The sequence below is a fragment of the Diplotaxodon limnothrissa genome, linkage group LG23 (genome assembly GCF_057381915.1).
Source record: "Diplotaxodon limnothrissa isolate DT_005_m linkage group LG23, D_limnothrissa_male_GT1.1, whole genome shotgun sequence".
Taxonomy (NCBI): Eukaryota; Metazoa; Chordata; class Actinopteri; order Cichliformes; family Cichlidae; genus Diplotaxodon; species Diplotaxodon limnothrissa.
This window is the reverse complement of record NC_140617.1, coordinates 3,537,400-3,554,708: the sequence shown is the minus strand read 5'-3', so window position 1 is coordinate 3,554,708 and position 17,309 is coordinate 3,537,400. Positions and strand designations below refer to the sequence as shown.

Sequence of the window (17,309 nt, the reverse complement as noted above, 5' to 3'; positions counted from 1 at the left end):
ACAGGAGATAAGATGATCAGCCGAATGCGCTACAAATCTGCAGCCTGCCAGCCTTCAGACAGCTCTGTCAGTGCTGCCCTGCTACTGAGCACACACACACACACACACACAGACTCACACACAAATGCTCTTTACGCACGCACACAAGGAAACGCGCAAACTAACCACATAAAGCATGGGAGAAAATGGTGATGTGTGTGAGAACACACTAAACCAGCATATTAACCGAATACACTGCATGTGTCAGGCGCACGGAAACATAACGTACACGTGAGCACAGACTGTACATACACCCACACACGTGCACACGTAGCTGCTAAATAAACACAGCGAGGAACACACACACACTCTAATGAGAGCCTACAGACAGTAAAGCATCTAATTCTGCACTTGGAGAAGAAATGTGCCGACTGCTTTTTAAGTCGCCGTGTTTTAAAATTGGGCTTGTGGGTATTGTAAAAATGTCAACGCTTTCCTCCCTAGCATTTGTTTTTCTAAACAATACTTTTCCTTTTCCTTCATTGATTTTTTTATGCTAAAGGAACAAAGGTATTTTCATATTTTCCCTCAATAACACGCTTGTCCATTGCTCCTGCTTACTTGAGGATTTTTTTTTCAGCTAAGGGGACAAGAGGAGCATTTTATTTTTCTTATGAGTGATCAGATTTGCAGAAATGGGATCTCTGTAAGCTAGTTGATGAATGATGGTAAATGATGAAACAGTAATTGCCAAATTATTTGTTCTTTTCCTGTGATAACAGATATTTTTTTCTGCACACGTTGGGCAAGTGTCGCTAAAGACCATCAAAATATTGACAAAATATTAATTTCTTCCTCCCACAAGCCAGTTATAGGTGTGGTCGAAAAATCTTCTCCCCAGAGGTGAAGAGAGGAGCGTGTGAAATGAGGCAGGACTAGATTTACATTATAAAGCTTTTACCACATTATATATAACATTTAAATCTATTTACATTCAGAAAAGCGTAAACACAGAGGAGTTATTTAATTGTTATATTTCTTGAAAAACTGCAAACATTAGCTGGTGCCAGATTCACAGATGTTTAATTAATTTCGTAGTTAATATAAGCAAATATTTTAGGGATTTGGAAAAATAGATGGACCCCCCCCCCCAAAACAAACAAAAAAAACTTGGGTTTTGAGCACTTTTGAATAAAGTGAATAAAGACCAGCTGAGAAGAAATGATGTGTGGACTGATCGTAACAAAAACGGTTTGTCAAATGGTGTCAAGTGCCAAAAGCTGGCAGAGAACTTTTGTCTTTAAATTTTTGTCTCAATTATTTCCTCTTGTAAATCACAGGATAAACACCGAGTTCAGAGTGATAGGAAACAAAGAAAGAACCATCAATTCAGACAAAGTGCTGCAGAAATACAGAATACTAACTAGTAATCCCAGCTTTAAACATACACGCATTATGCACACATGCGCGCGCACACACACACACACACACACACACACACACACACACACACACACACACACACACACACACACACCGATGGGAGCGACTGCGCCAGTGTAGTGCCTTTACAGTGTCAGGACCATTTAGCCTGCCAGCCTGCAGGTATGTGACTGTTCACTTTACATCTCATTAACTATTGATCAACCTCCCCTCTCTGCTCTGCCACAAAAACCTCCGGCCTGCGTCCCAGTCTCTGTCTTCAAATACACACACTGTCTCTGAAACGCACAAACATACATACCAGGGACCCACCCAACTTGCCAGTGTACTCTTTCATCATCTCTCAAGGGCAAGTACAAGAGCAAACACACACACACACACACACACACACACACACACACACACACACACACACACACACACACACACACACACACACACACACACACACAAGCCAGGAACTTGTCACACAATAAGAGGCCAACTGTTACCCTCTATGCCGCTAGGCTTACTGTAAAGGCTGGTCTTTTATAACTGTCTCCAACAAATGCACACAAACAACCACACACTGAATTAAAAAGGGAGAGGTTGCATCACACAAACCAACCCACAAAAAAAAAGAATCACATTAAGAAACCACAAACCCTCAGCCTGCTCTAAAGCAAATATAATTTTATCATTTGGTGAATGACAGTTAAACACAGGATACCCGTTTTATCCAATTATAACTGTAAACACGCACAAACACAACCTATCTATTTACATGCGCTGTAAAGACGTATTCAATTCAGGCCCACACGTGGTGGTGACAGCGTATGTAAGTCGACTTAGTACAGATGCAGCGATTCTGACATTATTGGCCGATACCAACATCTACGGCGTTTTTTGTTTTGTTATTTGTTCTGCCTTTTGTGCCAGTGAACCAAACAAAAACCAACAAATAAATAAATAAAAATTTTAAAATTATGGCTCATCTTTGAAAATCTACCAAGCCAAAAACCAATGCGGCACAAAAGTAAACACTGGCCACTGCCATTGCTAAATGCCATCGTATTTGCAGATTGACTGATGACAGCGAACGCATCACGCGTCACCGTATTTGTGCATCTCGACCTTCTAGTAAAGAGCCAACAGGCGTAGTTACATACTTGTGTTTAAGCACAAAGAGGTACAGCAAAAGCTTCTAAAGAAATTAAATACGCTTTATTCGGTGTTCATGCAGCACTGTGTAATATATTGCCTAACAGAGGTATGCAAATGACAGAGTTACTTAATTAGCGCTACTAATTTTTTTAAACTTATCATTTGTGCCTATTAACATAAATGAAACCGTGAAAAGATTTCAGTCTGAGCACTGTCTCCATATGTCTTATCTCTGTGTTATGAATTATTGTCCAAACCATTATTGTCCATAACCCAGAGATAATTTGTTGGATAGAGACGGTTTTTGAATTTTTACCTCTCTGCTCCACCTCAGTGGATTTTAAATCAAACAATCAATATGTGATTGAAGTGCAGATTTTCAGCTTTGGTTCAAGGGGTTAAGAAGAATCCTTTAAGATGCTCTGTTGCTGCTTGTTTGTGGGTTTCTCTGCATTCAGTTTTTTTATTTAATAAGTGAAAAGCTGCTCTGTGAGGTTGAGATCAGGCGACTGACTTTGCTATTTGATATTGAAGAATATTCCGTTTCTTTTCCTTGAGAAAGCCGTGGGTTGCTTTTTCGGGATGCTTTGGGTCATTATCCGTTTGCACTGTGAAGCGTTGTCTGATCGGTTTTTGCAGCATTTGGCTGAATCTGAGCAGAGAGTATATTCCTGTGCACTTCATCCTGCTACTTCTACCAGCAGTCACATCATCAATAAACACTAGTGACCCGTTTCCATGCCATAACGCTGCCTGTGCCATGTGTGATGTGTCCGATCATGAGATGTTTGTCTTCTTCTCCATATTTGTTAGTGTTCCCATCGCTCTAATTATGAAATAACAAGTAAACAAACCTCACATGGCTATGAAACTGCTTGTCAGTCAATTGTCCAATTGCTTTTGAGCCTGTGTATAAAAATGACCACAATTCTCCAACAGTTTACGCAAAATGATGTAAAACCCTCAAAATTAAAGCTGAAAGTCCGCACGTGTCTCGTGATCGGTCGGCTTTAAAACCCTGTGTGGTCGTGTACGGACGCAAAACTAGAAAACGGTATTTTTTGTATAAGGTTCAATAATCAGACGATCGGTTGATTGTGAAATTATTACACGCGCGCAGCACTGACTGTATGTGCGTCAGTGCCGCTATGTCGTATTTGGGCAGAGATGAGTGGAGGGGCTCTTTAGTGATGAGTGGCAGCATATTAGTGGTGAGTGGAGAGTCTGTCTTACTCTGCAGACCACACACACACACAGAGTTACAATGCAAGCACGTCTGCAGTCACCGAGAACAACGTGTGTGTGCGTTTGTACAGAAAGAAAATTACTGTAATGAGAGCTCTGTGTCAGCAGCTCCTCCCGTCTCCCTTCAGCCTGCTGATTACAGCCTGTTTAGATAGTTAGCACACACACGCGCGTGCACATGTACACACACACACACACACACACACACACACACACACACACACACACACACACACACACACACGAGCTGACCCAGCAATGACCCTCTAATTAATTAACTCTTCCCTTTCTTTAGGTTGCTTAGAAATCTTTCTCACTCGATCTTACCAACCACGTGCAGCACCTAAAAAAAAAAAAGGGACACATAAATTTAGAAACGCGCCCTTACCACCCACCCATCCATCTATCCGCCCGCCTGCACACACAATGCACAGTTTCAGCTCATCAGCCCAAATCCCTTCCCACCATCTCTTTCCTGCCATCTAATCTGGCATCTATCAGAATCTGGCCACTTTCCCTGTGGCCAAAATTACTATTTAAATTGCTATTTCCAGACAACATCTATTTGTGTGTGAAGATAATTGGGGAGGCCCGTACATGTGTCTAAGCGTGTTAAGCATATGCATCGGATTGGGAGTCTGTCTGAACGGGTCAGTGTGTTTGTGTCTGTCTCTGTGGGCGTTCAGGACATGTTTTCCCTGCAGGGTGAATAGTGTACAAGTGGATCTGATTACATGAAGGTGTAGCCTGCAATCAGAAGTGGTTCTGTGGTGCAACCTGTCTGCTGCTGGACTAAACAAGGCCACTGCTAATCATACTGATTGCCACTGTATGCATGTGTGCTCCTTTCAAAAACTGCTGCCAAACTGTTGGGGGGAGGGGGTAACCGAACCAAACAGCTTCCAGGAGTTACTCAATTGTGAGAGGGGCAAGTGGCTTTATTGCGCCACTTGCAATGGTAAAGTATTGCTTCTAATTTTACTGCACGACAGTGGTTTTATGACCTCACAGTGGCATATGACTCAAGCGAGGCTGGCCTGCATATTTTGGTTACTTGGTGATTTTCGTGCACACTAACCCTACTTCCAACATAACTACACATTCAAGGTGGCAGGATTATTTTAAAGGTCTGTTGTACATGACTGCATTAGATTTAGCCTGGTGCACCTAATAACTGCCTACTGAGATTAGCCCGAGTTAACCTTTAGTGTAATAAATTCACAAAGCAGTACATTGTTTTGCTTTACATATGTTACAATGTAAAATTTGGTTAAACAAGTTAAACACCAATTAGATAATTGTGATCCTGGCTTGATTGACTCTTCATTGAATAATTCATTTAAAATAACTTTTTTTACTCCTAAAAGATAAGCAGTATAGTTGTTTTTGTTCCTTAAACACAACACGAGCAGCAGCTCAAGTTTATTGCTGTTTGTACGCCAATTATGAGCGAGCCAAACCAGTCAATCCAATTAACAGATTCATCCCCACCTGCCAGATTAAACATGCACCCGACAGATACGTGAGAAGATGTCTGATAACACAAGCTGTTCCACTTGCAGAAACTGTTGCTATTGTTCCAAGCCATGGTTACAGTATTAGTTTTCAGTTGTAGTCATATGCAGTGAATTAATCTGCTCTGATTCTTTGTGCTCTAAACATCCCGCAGGGCTGTTGGGAGAAACCTTGCAGGGTGGTTAAACAATCTTTCCTGGAAACCTGAACCCGTTAAAACAACACGCCGACTTATCGAAACTGGACGACGCAGATAGAATCCCAATCCCGCTCTCGGTCGTGTTCTTAATCACATCATTAATTTATTGTTGATCCTGCTCAGTAGTTCTCAGTACCAGCACTTGCAAGAGGGCGATGCTCCAGGTGTTTTGTAACATGAGGTGTTATGCTAAGCTCCCGCCAGAGGAGTTCATCACCATGAGATTCAGAGGTAACTCGTGTTCAGTGAATGACTGGATCTGTCGCAGGGACAATGCAAATAACGAGGGAGGGGGGCTTGTTGCTGACAGCGATGACAAGGAGATAAACTGCTTCATCCATGCAAACAAACACATCAAAAACATATCATACGGCTTAGACGTGGCCGGCATCATACCTCTAGCATTGCACTGAATAAGTGTGCATATGTGACAAGACTGGAAAACTGGAGTAAAGATATATGTTTTTACTGGTTTGAGGTTAAAACAAACAGCACATGCTGCCTTCTTCTCACTGCTTGCTTTACCATTTATACATCGTTTACTCCAGTCGGTATTCGTAAAAAAAGTCTCATGACTAAAAAAAAATGCTGCACAAACCAGAAGTTAGAGAAACCAAACAGGCATTGCTAAGCCTCTAACCGGCCATGCTAATTACAGATTTTACATTTATCTTCGTCAATGTGACTCTTATGCATCTCCATACAAACTTTATGCTTCGGTTCATAGTCAATAGAAAAAATTAGCAGTATATGCGGAAGCAATCCACTGGAAAGTATGAAATTTGTGTGTTTTCTTTCTCTAGATTTATACTTTCGAGCTTGTGGTGAACAAAACGGACAGTGAAATAAGAACAGCAACACATGCAGGCAGTGGTGTGAACAGGGGTAACAGTAGCCGCAGGGGTTAGAGGGGCTGTGCACGGGGAGGGATGGGTGTACAAAAGAAGTTTGAAGTGGGACAGAAAGGGAGGGAGAGGAGATTCTGGCCAGCTATATCAAAGCAGGATGAGAGGAGAAGAGTTGGGAGGCGGGAATGACCCTGTGAAGGTGTGCCAAGAGAGCAGAGAGAGGGAGAGAGAAAAGAGGGAGAAGGCTGGGACTGCACAGCCAGCCCAAATCCCACATTCAAAGGCATTCTGGGCACATTCCTGCGCATCAAGCACACCATACAGTCAGGCAAAAAGAGTAGATGTCAAAACGTCACATAGCATTATCTTGCATTATTTCAGCCAGATCAAGTGTGTTTGCATGTGTATGGCATGGGCGAGAGAAACAATTCCAGTGTGTCGCCTGGGAATAAAGCTGAGCCTGCCTCAACTTCTGCCACGACACTTTACTGCACAGTCATGTGGCAGCGCTGAAGATGCTAATTCTACTATTTAGCCCTCTGCTTTTCCCACAGATAACAGCATGGATGCTGCTGTGATCCAGAGTTGTAGCTCCTCTAGTAAAATAAATCACCGCAGTCATTTAGTGACTGATAAGCTTTAAACTCATTGATTTAACACCAGGACAACACCTTCGTGTCACCAATACTTTTTTAGAAAATATTGGGGGGGGTATATTTAAGTGTTCTTATGCAGGCTATATTTAAAGTGTTGTTTTCAGACTTTATGCAGCTATGATCAGTGTTAAAATCTCATGTAGCTGTTGTCCATTCCAATGTGAAGTTTACAGAGAAGTGATCATGGTGCGACTCAGACATGAAGCTTTCACATGATCATTTAATTTTCACCCTGAATGCCCAGGGCACTGGAAGCAAACAGACTGCAAACAGTACTGAAAACTGCTCCACACCCACCTGTGGTACTGGGTCTGAAGGAACTGAAACTCCTCCTTGATGCGGTCCAAAGTTTCTGGGTAGGTCAGTTTCAGTGACTGGGGCGTCCCCGAAGCTGCAGCCGCCGCTGCCGCTGCAGCTGCCACCACTGACGCAGAGGATCCTGGGGGTGCCTGTAGAGGTGCCTGAAAATACAAGAAATATTTATTAAAAAGATTGTTGGAATTAAATGTCAAAATCGCGTCATTCCCGGTGTCTTTGAGGAATTTGCTACAGTGAATGTTATCAAAGAAGCAATAATCGTGAGCACCGTATCTATTCTCACGTCTGTGAGGAGCTGCTGAATATAGAAATACTGTTATTGCCAGATGTGAGCGGGTCAGCAGAACAGGGCGGAGAGACACAAGAGCTTCTCAGCCAAATGAGCACACTTTGTTTAATTGCAAGTCTGGGTAGAAGAAAAAAGAAATAAAGGGCAAAATAGAGCAGCGGGGGTGCAGAACGGGGGAGGAAAAGGACCCCATCGTGGCCAAAGACCCCTTCCAACCCCTGTGTATAGCCTCTCCTCTCTGCGGGATCCAGAGCAATTAGGAGACTACAACCATAGGGGTAATGCTGCAGGACAGGCAGACAAAAGGGGGCTAAGAGCAGGCCTAGGAGGGTGGTCGGGGCTGTCAGTCCATTTGTCTGTCTGTTTGGCTCTCTCTCAAAATAACAGAGGGAAGAAAAGACAGCCGGTTCACAAGCTTCATGATTGTCATCTAAGATGTTCATTTTTAGCTTCTAGCACTTAAAAAATTATATCGAACTAAAGCATAAGTACTAAAACTTATATTTGGTAGGCCACAGATTTTACTCTACACAGCACTGCTTAATCGATACATTTAAAATCTGAAACAGCTGATGATGTTTTGCCGTTTTTAAAATCAGGAATTGTACAAACAGACTTGGAACGTTGAATTTCTTGAGCGTTTTCATGATATAAATGCAGATTTCTTCTCTCTTGAAAAGAATAAACCAAAAGTTTGGGCAGTGTTACAATTCCAGCCAGGGCAGATACGACTTGTCTACTAGTGCCACACACATTGTGTTTACCCTGCGGCATTATTTTCTCCTTTGAGGGTAGTAGAAGAGTGCAACTCATTTTTCTCTTATATGCATTCTTAACTGGTAGTCATGTAGCTTTGCTACGTTTTGTCTCGCTGCCTGGAGATTTGCTAGGAAGTACTCAAGTTCCCTGTGCAATGTGGAATATTTATGCTGAATGCAAAGGGAGAAAGCTGTGCTCACACCTGCATTCTGTCAAACCCAAGCATATAGCAGACTGTGTGTTTAAGTTAAACACGTGCAGGGTTAAACATTTTTTGCTTGATTCCATTTTTAACGATATACATTTCCCATCCAGTTCTTCCGGAGACTACATTATATATGCTATCCTGTCTTCCAAGCCATCTGGCTGGAATTTCTCCATCACAGCGTGTCCAAAAATAATAAGCTGCCCACCTTGTCATCAAATAACCTAAAAGGTTATTTCTCTAAGCGTGGATTGTGACAATTTTTAATTTGGTTTCAAAAAATAACCCCACAAATCCTGATGTTGTACAAATCAGCAGTGTCTGTGAGGCATTAATGATGTATAATTAAAGGCTTAATTACAACATCGCTCAGCTACAATGCAGCAAAACAGTGTGTAAAAGATGTTAAATAAAAACGTGCGTGTCCACATGTGTGCAGACGCATGAAAGAAAGATACACCAGGAGAGGTTTGCCAGCAGGTGAAACATTATCTGAGGAAAGGAAATTAAATACTGAGGAAAGACGGGGAGTGCAAGGACAGAGAATAGAGATGAAATTGGGAGGAGAATTTAAAGGGGGGAAAAGGTAAGACTGATGAAAAGTAAAAATGGACAGATAAGATGGATGAGACTATTTTTGGAGATACACAGAGAAGAGGTGAATGAGGAAGAATTTTCTAAAAGGAGATTTAAATGGAGAAGAGAAAGGGGGGAGAAATGGAACAAGAAAAAGGAGAAAAGAGAAGAAATGGAAGGAAAAGAAAAATGGCTGATAGAAGAAGGGCTGTGGCCTCATTGTTCCTCTTTCTTTCTAACAAGCTGCTCTCAATCTGTCGGCCAGATCCCCCTCCTAGAGCACAGAAAGCCACACAAACACGTGTGCGCGCACACTCCGTTTTTCCCTTACACACTCAAACCCAGTATTACAAACACTCACCCCCACAAAACACACACATTTTGTCAGTCACACACTCCCCACACACTTCTGATTAAACGCACACACTCCGCTCATTCTCACGCACGCACACAGACACACGCGCGCACACACGGAGAGCAATTACTCTTCACAAGAGGAAAAAAGAACACCAAGGCCATGGCCATTTTATAGGACAGTGGAAGGTGTAAGAAAGAGGGGACTTTTTATCGCTCTCCTTCCTCCTCTACTTCTCTTCAACATATTCTGGACGTTAGAAAAAAATATCCCCCATTTTATCTCATATTCATGTCTTCAAAGGACAGGTGAGAGGAGAGACTGTGCCTTCTTCAAAAAGAGAGGATTTTATCCCCTCCGAAAATAAGGAATCTACCATTCCCCTCTTATGTAAAATGTCAGTCTGTTGGGTTTTTTGTTGTTTTTTTACACTGATGCACATACAGATGTTGCCTGTGAAACACTAAAGCATCCATCCTATCACAGCATAGCGTCTTAACTCCTCTCCCACGAACCAGCGCTCTTAGTCTGTCCAAACCCCTGATCTGGCAAACAGCTGAGCAGGCTTAAAAGTGAGAGGTCAGACCATTAAGCTGACCTGGTAACCTCTGGGAATAGATCTAGGCGGGGAGCCTCACCTGATAATCCCACGGTCAGTTATTCCCTCCCTCCTCTGCCGTGTCCCAGGCTCGAAGGCAAACAAGAGACATGCCGTCTGCCCTTGAACAAAGCTTACATAGGCTGAAAATCACTGTTACACAATTACAGGCTCGACCTTTTTGTGTGTGATACAATTATGAAGTCAGGTTCTGTAATACTGGGCAGGGATTGCGGGAAGTTGGGTGGCAAGGAACACGGAAGGAAAGCTTATCTGTTATGATGAGAGATCATCTGATTACTCAACTGTTCAGTTAAATCATTATGAAACTGCTCATTCTTGTGTAGAGAGAAAAGTTAAAGTTAGAGGTCCAGGACCCTAACTTGCGACCCCATCAGATTAAATGTATATGCGAACACACACAGACATATTCGCCACTAATCTTTGTCAGTACTGAAAAGCCTAGTTCAGTTTCACAGATTTAAACAAGATCTTTCCTGGAAGAGAGCACAGCCATCCATAAAGACAGATATTATTTAACATCAAACACTGCATCCAAAAATCAAACACAGCAGCGTGGCCGTGACAATCCAACAATGCACCCGACAGTGCAAAGACAAGCAAAATTATAAATGTATGAATAAAGGAGAAACTAAGCACCCATTAAAAATCTGATGTAAAGGGACCATTGCCAGTGTGGTGTTTTCTGAATTATATCATTCCTGTTTTTATTTGAGTTACCTCAAATTACACCACGAGCAGCAAACCGCCATGACCTCACATCCTTGCTCGAACCCCCACGCTCTCAAACAAACATGTGCAATCAGACTCACAGATGAGACAACACACCCACACATGACCATTATAAACATTAAATTTTCCACAAGTATTTACAAGCACATATGCACTTCATTGCATTCACACATGACTGCAGCTCCAACGTCAGTATCAGCGGAAACCTGCAAGATGTGTCTTCGTCCTCGCTACTCACGCTGACCTACAGTGATACAAAATTCGCAAATGGAGCGGAAATGGGGCCGTCGCTGTCATGAGGTAGTTGTGTCCACTCTGAAGAATGCTTTTCAGTGTCTTCTTTATAAGGATGCAGGTAATTAGGGAAGGAAGAGATTTCCAGTGGACAAAAACAATAACTTTTTTTTAAACTGTAGTCTTCACCACTAAAAAATGTGTTTTTCCATATGCACAATCCAAGAAAGAAAAAATAAAAGATTTGACTTCCACACTGCAAATCCTGAATAGTGCCTTTGCAAAAGAATGCAACCAACGCCAATATTTACACTGCAGCAAAACATGTTCAACTTAAAAATAAGCCTGCTCACAGTAAAACAAGATTAAGAGTCTCAAATAACACTAGCAGTTAGGTGAGACATTCTCCGCACGACAGCGTCAGCAGTTAGTGGCTATATTTACCATGTCCACATTCATTGTGTGTTAGCGTGATTACATTTTCCAATCAAAAGTTCAACTCTGATTGCAAAAGAAATGATGCTGTAGATGTAAACAAAACAGAAAGAATGGATTTGTAAATCAATAACACAGCATTTTCTTTAAAATGTCACCATTTTATCATAATTGAATATTATGTGCTGATTTGAAAATTTAATGCCAGCAACACGCATCAAAAAAGTTTAAAACGTGGCAAGTTTGTGCAAGGTGGTGCGTGGCCTAGTTTTTTTAAAAAGCTTTTGTCATATTTTTCGTTTCATAATGTGCCAAATTTCTGTGGGTGGCAGATCTGGGCTGCAGGTAAACCAATTTAGCACTCTGACTCATACGAGCCACGGTGTTGTAATAGAAGCAAAACGTGATCTGGCATCATCTTGGCGAAATAGAAAAGACTGTTCCTTCTTGGGGTTTTTTGTTGTCTTTTACCCAAACCTGTGGGTGCAGCTCCAAATTATGTTTTCAGGAGTGTCCCTGAGACCATGTGCGGGCTTCCATTACAGAATCATGCTTTAATGCAGTGCCGTCTGAAGGCCAATAAAAATCACAGAAATTCAGTCTTAGTTTTCAGTCTTCAGCCTTGCATACAGAGATTATTCCAGATACGGTTCCAGATTTAAATCCAAATTCTTTGAAACTTTATGCTGAGCAGCTTAACAGAATCACCTTCCTAATAAAGCCATAATCTTAAACTCAGAAAGACGCTATATTTCATAGAAAATCCCATTTTGAACATTCAATCTGTATTTCGTTACATAGTATCCAGGCTCTTCTGGGTAGTGGGTTGGAAACGAACTATAGCTGAGACGTACTGAAACATCATAAGTAAGAAAGAGAGCATATGGCAATATTCTGACTTAATGCCACTAGAAAAAAGAGTCAGGAGGTCAGGAAAATGATTGAAATCCTTCGTGAGGGGAACAGCAATGTAACAATGTAGTCAATAAATTTGTTTCCACAAATAAAATATATATACAGGAACATAATAACACCAGTGAAAGTCAGCAGGATTCACTGCTGGGGAGGCATAAATGTCAACAAAATTTCATTTTCATCCAGCCAGGACTTAATGAGACATTTCAGGCTGGACCGACACCAAGTGGCGGACCAACCGACTCATCCCTCGAGTCACTCTACTTGCATGACTGAAAAAAAAAACCCTTGCCAAATATATGTTTAATTGTTTCATCGAATGTCAATTCCTCCGTCTGTCTCCTACAACTGGGAAAATAATTTACTGCTGCCTCCCCTCATATAGCTCATTAGTCAGGCTACTAATTACACCGCTTACCCACAGAGTCGATCAGAGTAAACACCCACCGAGCTCTCTCTTGTTGTGTCTCATCTGAATACCACCAAGGACGCAATGACAATAGGTCTAACCCCGAACAGCATGTCCGAATGCGTATCTGTGTGTCGCCACCCCCACACCTACTCATCTCTGAGGGCCACGAAACGTGTCGATATCCTGTCCTCTCAAAAAAGCTTTTGAAATTAAAGCCTCTCATATGAAATTATTCAGGCATGACTGTCAACATTTGACAGTCATTTGCATTGTTAAAACAGTGTGCAGTGTGGAAGAGAAGTTGCCCCCACACCTCTGGCCCCCCGCCACCTTCCATCGAGTAGGTCTCGGTGCTGGAGAAACCTGCTGGTAATCTCTCAATGACTTCTCTTCTTACAGGGGAGGGGTTGCCAGGCACCTGTTTCATTAGTGCCACACATCTTTCTTTCTCAGTTTTCTTCTCTCCCACCACCACCAGCACCCCCCCACAACCACCTCCTCATTCCCGTCTCCTTCCTCCCGCAAGCCTCGTTATTCAAATTTCCCTGCTGTCAGCCCACATTAGCAAAGCGCCACAGTTTGCCTGTCAGCTGGATTAATTGCTGGAGGTGCCTTCTTTTATTAGGTAACCCCCTCAGCTCGTTTGTTCCTTCCGCCGAGACACATCGCCACAACAGCTTGTATAAACCTGAAATCCCTTCAGCCTCTTTTCCTTCATTTTCCTCTACCTTTTCTTTCTCTCTCTAATCACTGGCTGAGCAAAGCAGGCGAGCTGCAGATCGATAGCCACGCTCTCACCATAGGACAACACTGGTGATAAAGAGCTAAAAGCATGCTAGGACTACGGAAGTGGGTCTTGCTTTATGCTAGCTCTGAGGGAGGAGAGCCGATGACTCGTCTCTCTGACCTTTTCTTTTCTTTTTCTTTTTTGCATTTTACTCTCACTCTAGATAAAATTAATTCAGTAAGAAATACTCCTTGCTTGGTGTTAGTGGATAATAAGGAGATATACAAGGTGAAAATGCATGCCTCCTTTTGGTCTCAAAAGCAAAACAGTAATTCGAAAATGATGTTGAAGCAACAACAGCAGCAACGCTGAAAATCTAGAGATGAAAAAGCCAGAATTTAAAAACACATGGCGCACCTCCTGCAGCTCTCCCATCTATAATCTAAGCCCCTCCTACCAGACAAGCTGGGGCATAAGCCCTAAAATATTTCTGCTGATTTCTGGCCTCACACTGGATTTGAACCCTAGGCTTCCATCAGGCACATCTTAGCCTTTTTCATTATGTTTGTCTGTTATGCTACTCTAGACTAACTACCAGACCTAAAAAAAACAAAAACAAATGTCCTTAGCAGCTCAAGCTTTACTTAACAAACTGTGAAAAGAGAGACCAAAGGAGATCCAGAACTCTAATTCCTGTTGTCCCTGCTCTTAAAGGTGCTGGGGTGAATTGGCATCAGTGAGGTAATGAGTTAGGCTGAAAAAGAAATGCTTTATATTAATCAGCAATAATGTCACCTTCACAGAAGTCTACGATATTTCCATCTAGGATGTTGTGTTAGATTTGCTAACTGATGTCTGTAATTTCTGGAGAGACCTCAGGTGAGTTTTCTATCAGTGCATCTAACATTAGCCACTACTAAATGGATAATAGACAGTTTTAATCAGACATAATGACTTAAACTAATAGAAACCAACCCCTTCCCCTTAGACCAGGACATTGCTTAGGATAAAATGGCAGGTAGGTAATTATGTTATTGCCCCTAAACTCTGACAATAAAAGAATCAGTAAAACAGATGGTCAAGGAATACCTGACATCTAACTAGCCATCCAATAATCATCACATTTATCTTACATGTCATTAATGTATATTAAATGGTTAGGGTCAGTGTAGGAGGTTTCCTATTTAAATATATTTTAATATTATGTTTCTGATGTTTTTCTTCTTTGTGTTTGTGCGTGTTTGTGCCACTGTGGCTGATCTGAATGAACACTAATGGCCTAAGACAGCCAGACATGCCTGCCATGATCTATGCACTTCTTTCCTATTCTGTTTTTGGCATCGCTTGGACCCTAAAATAATCTGAAAACAGACACTGAATTCTTCCATGCGGTGTTAATGCTATTTTGGAATAGGGATCTAATTTGTGCACATAATTTTACTTTGATTAGCTGGTGAAAAGTTCAGCCCTGGCATGCAGAGCGTTCATTTTCCAAGATGTGCAAGATGTGTGATTGAAAAGTTAATTTCTGATTTGCCTCTTGCACTTTACAACAGTATGTGCGTATATTTTTTTTGAAGGTAAGAGTCATTTCTAGTAGGATATTTGAAGCTCGTGATTACCAAGCACCTCCTGTATTTGAAAGAAGGAAATCGGGAAAGAAGATCTGTTGTAAGAAGCTCTCACGATTGAGGTTATTTTACCTGCTGACTGCCAGATACAACCGCAAAGTCTCTTTCTTAGAATGTGAAAATACATGCAGCATTTTACAGTTACCATTTGGCAACTATACATGTCAGAATACGTGACTGCGTGTTTGTATATTATATGGGTCACTTCCTTCAGAGCACACCAATATCCAGTGATGACAGGTTACTGCCAGCCTAGCATTTCCGAGATTAAACAGTTTGCTGGGTTGAGTGGCCCTTCACTCCGAGGTGCAAACAAGAGCCGCTGATGGCCGTAGACTTCCTTATGACGGCTGCCTCACATGGTACCGTTAAGCTCTGTGGAGAGTTCAAATCAAAAGGGACCGCTGTCCTAAACATCCCACCCAGACCCGCCACAGTCTGCTACTCTCACCCTGGGACGCCTGCCCATACATTAAGATGTGGTTTCTTAGCTCTCACAGGAACACAGTGAGGAGAGGCTGGATGAGAGGGATTGGGTTTACAGTGCAAACCACAGACCCACAGTCTGCCTCCTGCCCTGCCTTCCTGCACTCAGCTATACTACAAGCACAGCTGCTGCTAGTGTGTAATCTTTCTGCATGTGCTGTATGTTTGGGACGGGGGCTCCAATAATGCAGTCTTTCCTACAAGGAAGTATAGGTTGAAATGCTGAAATAGACACAATGGCAAACCCACAAAAATCCAAACGATGTCTTTCTAGTCTCCACCTGCTTGACTGGATTTGTGAAACGTTAATTACAATGGCGTACACACACATTCCCATGAACTTTTCAATACGAGGGACGTGAATGTCAAAACACTGTCAGGGGTGGGGTGCAGGGTGGCATGACTGAGGGATGTAGAGGAGGGTTAGGCAAATGAGCAGGTCTTAATTGATACTTCACACAGCTGGAGGACCAGTGTTTATGTATTTCAGCCTGCTCAAAAGCTCTCCACATAAACTCCACTAAAGCAAATTAAACCCATGCAGCACAGATTTCCTGTCCTAACCTTGCAGAAATCTATCTCAAAACACAAACACCTTGTCATTTTCTCTTTTCGTTTATTTTATTTTATTTTTCTTTGAGCCCACGTGCTGTTACTGAGATCGTTTGGCACTAGCAGTTATCTTCTTGAAAAGGGTTTATAGTTTCCAGCATCACATCGGTAAATCAGGGCGATGAATCACTTGATATGATGGGAGGGAAAAAAAGCAAAAGCCGAATTTGTAAAAACAATGAGTGGCACTTGAGAAGGGCAGGCCATTAAGGGAAGGTGACATGCCAAGCTGACTCACTTCCCCCCCTCATGGTTCACGAGGAAAGCAGAAACAAACACACACACTTCATCATCTGGGTCAAGTCCACAATAGTGTGGAGATGGGAGGCTCTGCGTTTCTGGTGGTGGCCACCAAGGACACGAGATTTACACACAAAGGCAGTGGGTAAAGTTGGACGTTGTGTGAGTGGGGCTTTGCCTTACTGACAACAATCTTCCTGACCTTCATAAGACAAAGCCTACACCCAGCGTTAGCAACGAAGGCAAATAATATATGTTCTAGAGAAGAGCCTGCGGAGAATCACACTTTCCATACAAGAGAGTCCCCGGAAATACACACTGAGGACAAAAGACAAGCAATTTTGACTCGCACTTTCTCGTTGAGGTTCAAAAAATGTTTCAATCACACTGAATTTAACTGCTACTCAGTCTGATACAATAATCTCAATAAGCGCGTGGTTACATAGTAGCTAGCTTACTTACCGGTGGTCGGTTCTGGGGAAACATTGTAGCCGCCGACTTGTGAGTCTTTGCGTTTATTTATTTTTTTGTCCTTTTTCCCCCTTTTCGGTGCCCAAAGCTTCGTCGAAAAATACGAGCAGTCGATGTACTATTGTTGGTCTCACAGAGGCATTTGGCCGGATTTCAAAGATAATAGCGAAGCTAGCCTCGACTCGCTCATTCCTCGCTTCAAGACTCCTTTGTTCTGGGTTATATCTCCAACCCCACACCGCACCGCGCTCGACGAGTAGTAAGG

General features: G+C 42.3%; 1 protein-coding gene across 1 annotated transcript in view; it reads right to left on the bottom strand.

Annotated features, from left to right (window-relative positions):
- tle2a (TLE family member 2, transcriptional corepressor a) overlaps positions 1–17,061 on the bottom strand; it is a 33,508-nt gene extending 16,447 nt beyond the window's left edge. The window contains exons 1-2 of the mRNA XM_085348978.1: positions 17,036–17,061; positions 7,326–7,489 (exon numbers count right to left, since the gene is read on the bottom strand). Coding sequence (XP_085205104.1) covers positions 7,326–7,489; positions 17,036–17,059 — 188 coding nt within the window. The 5' untranslated portion in view covers positions 17,060–17,061. The remainder of the gene's footprint in view (positions 1–7,325; positions 7,490–17,035) is intronic.
- Positions 17,062–17,309: the final 248 nt, after the last annotated feature.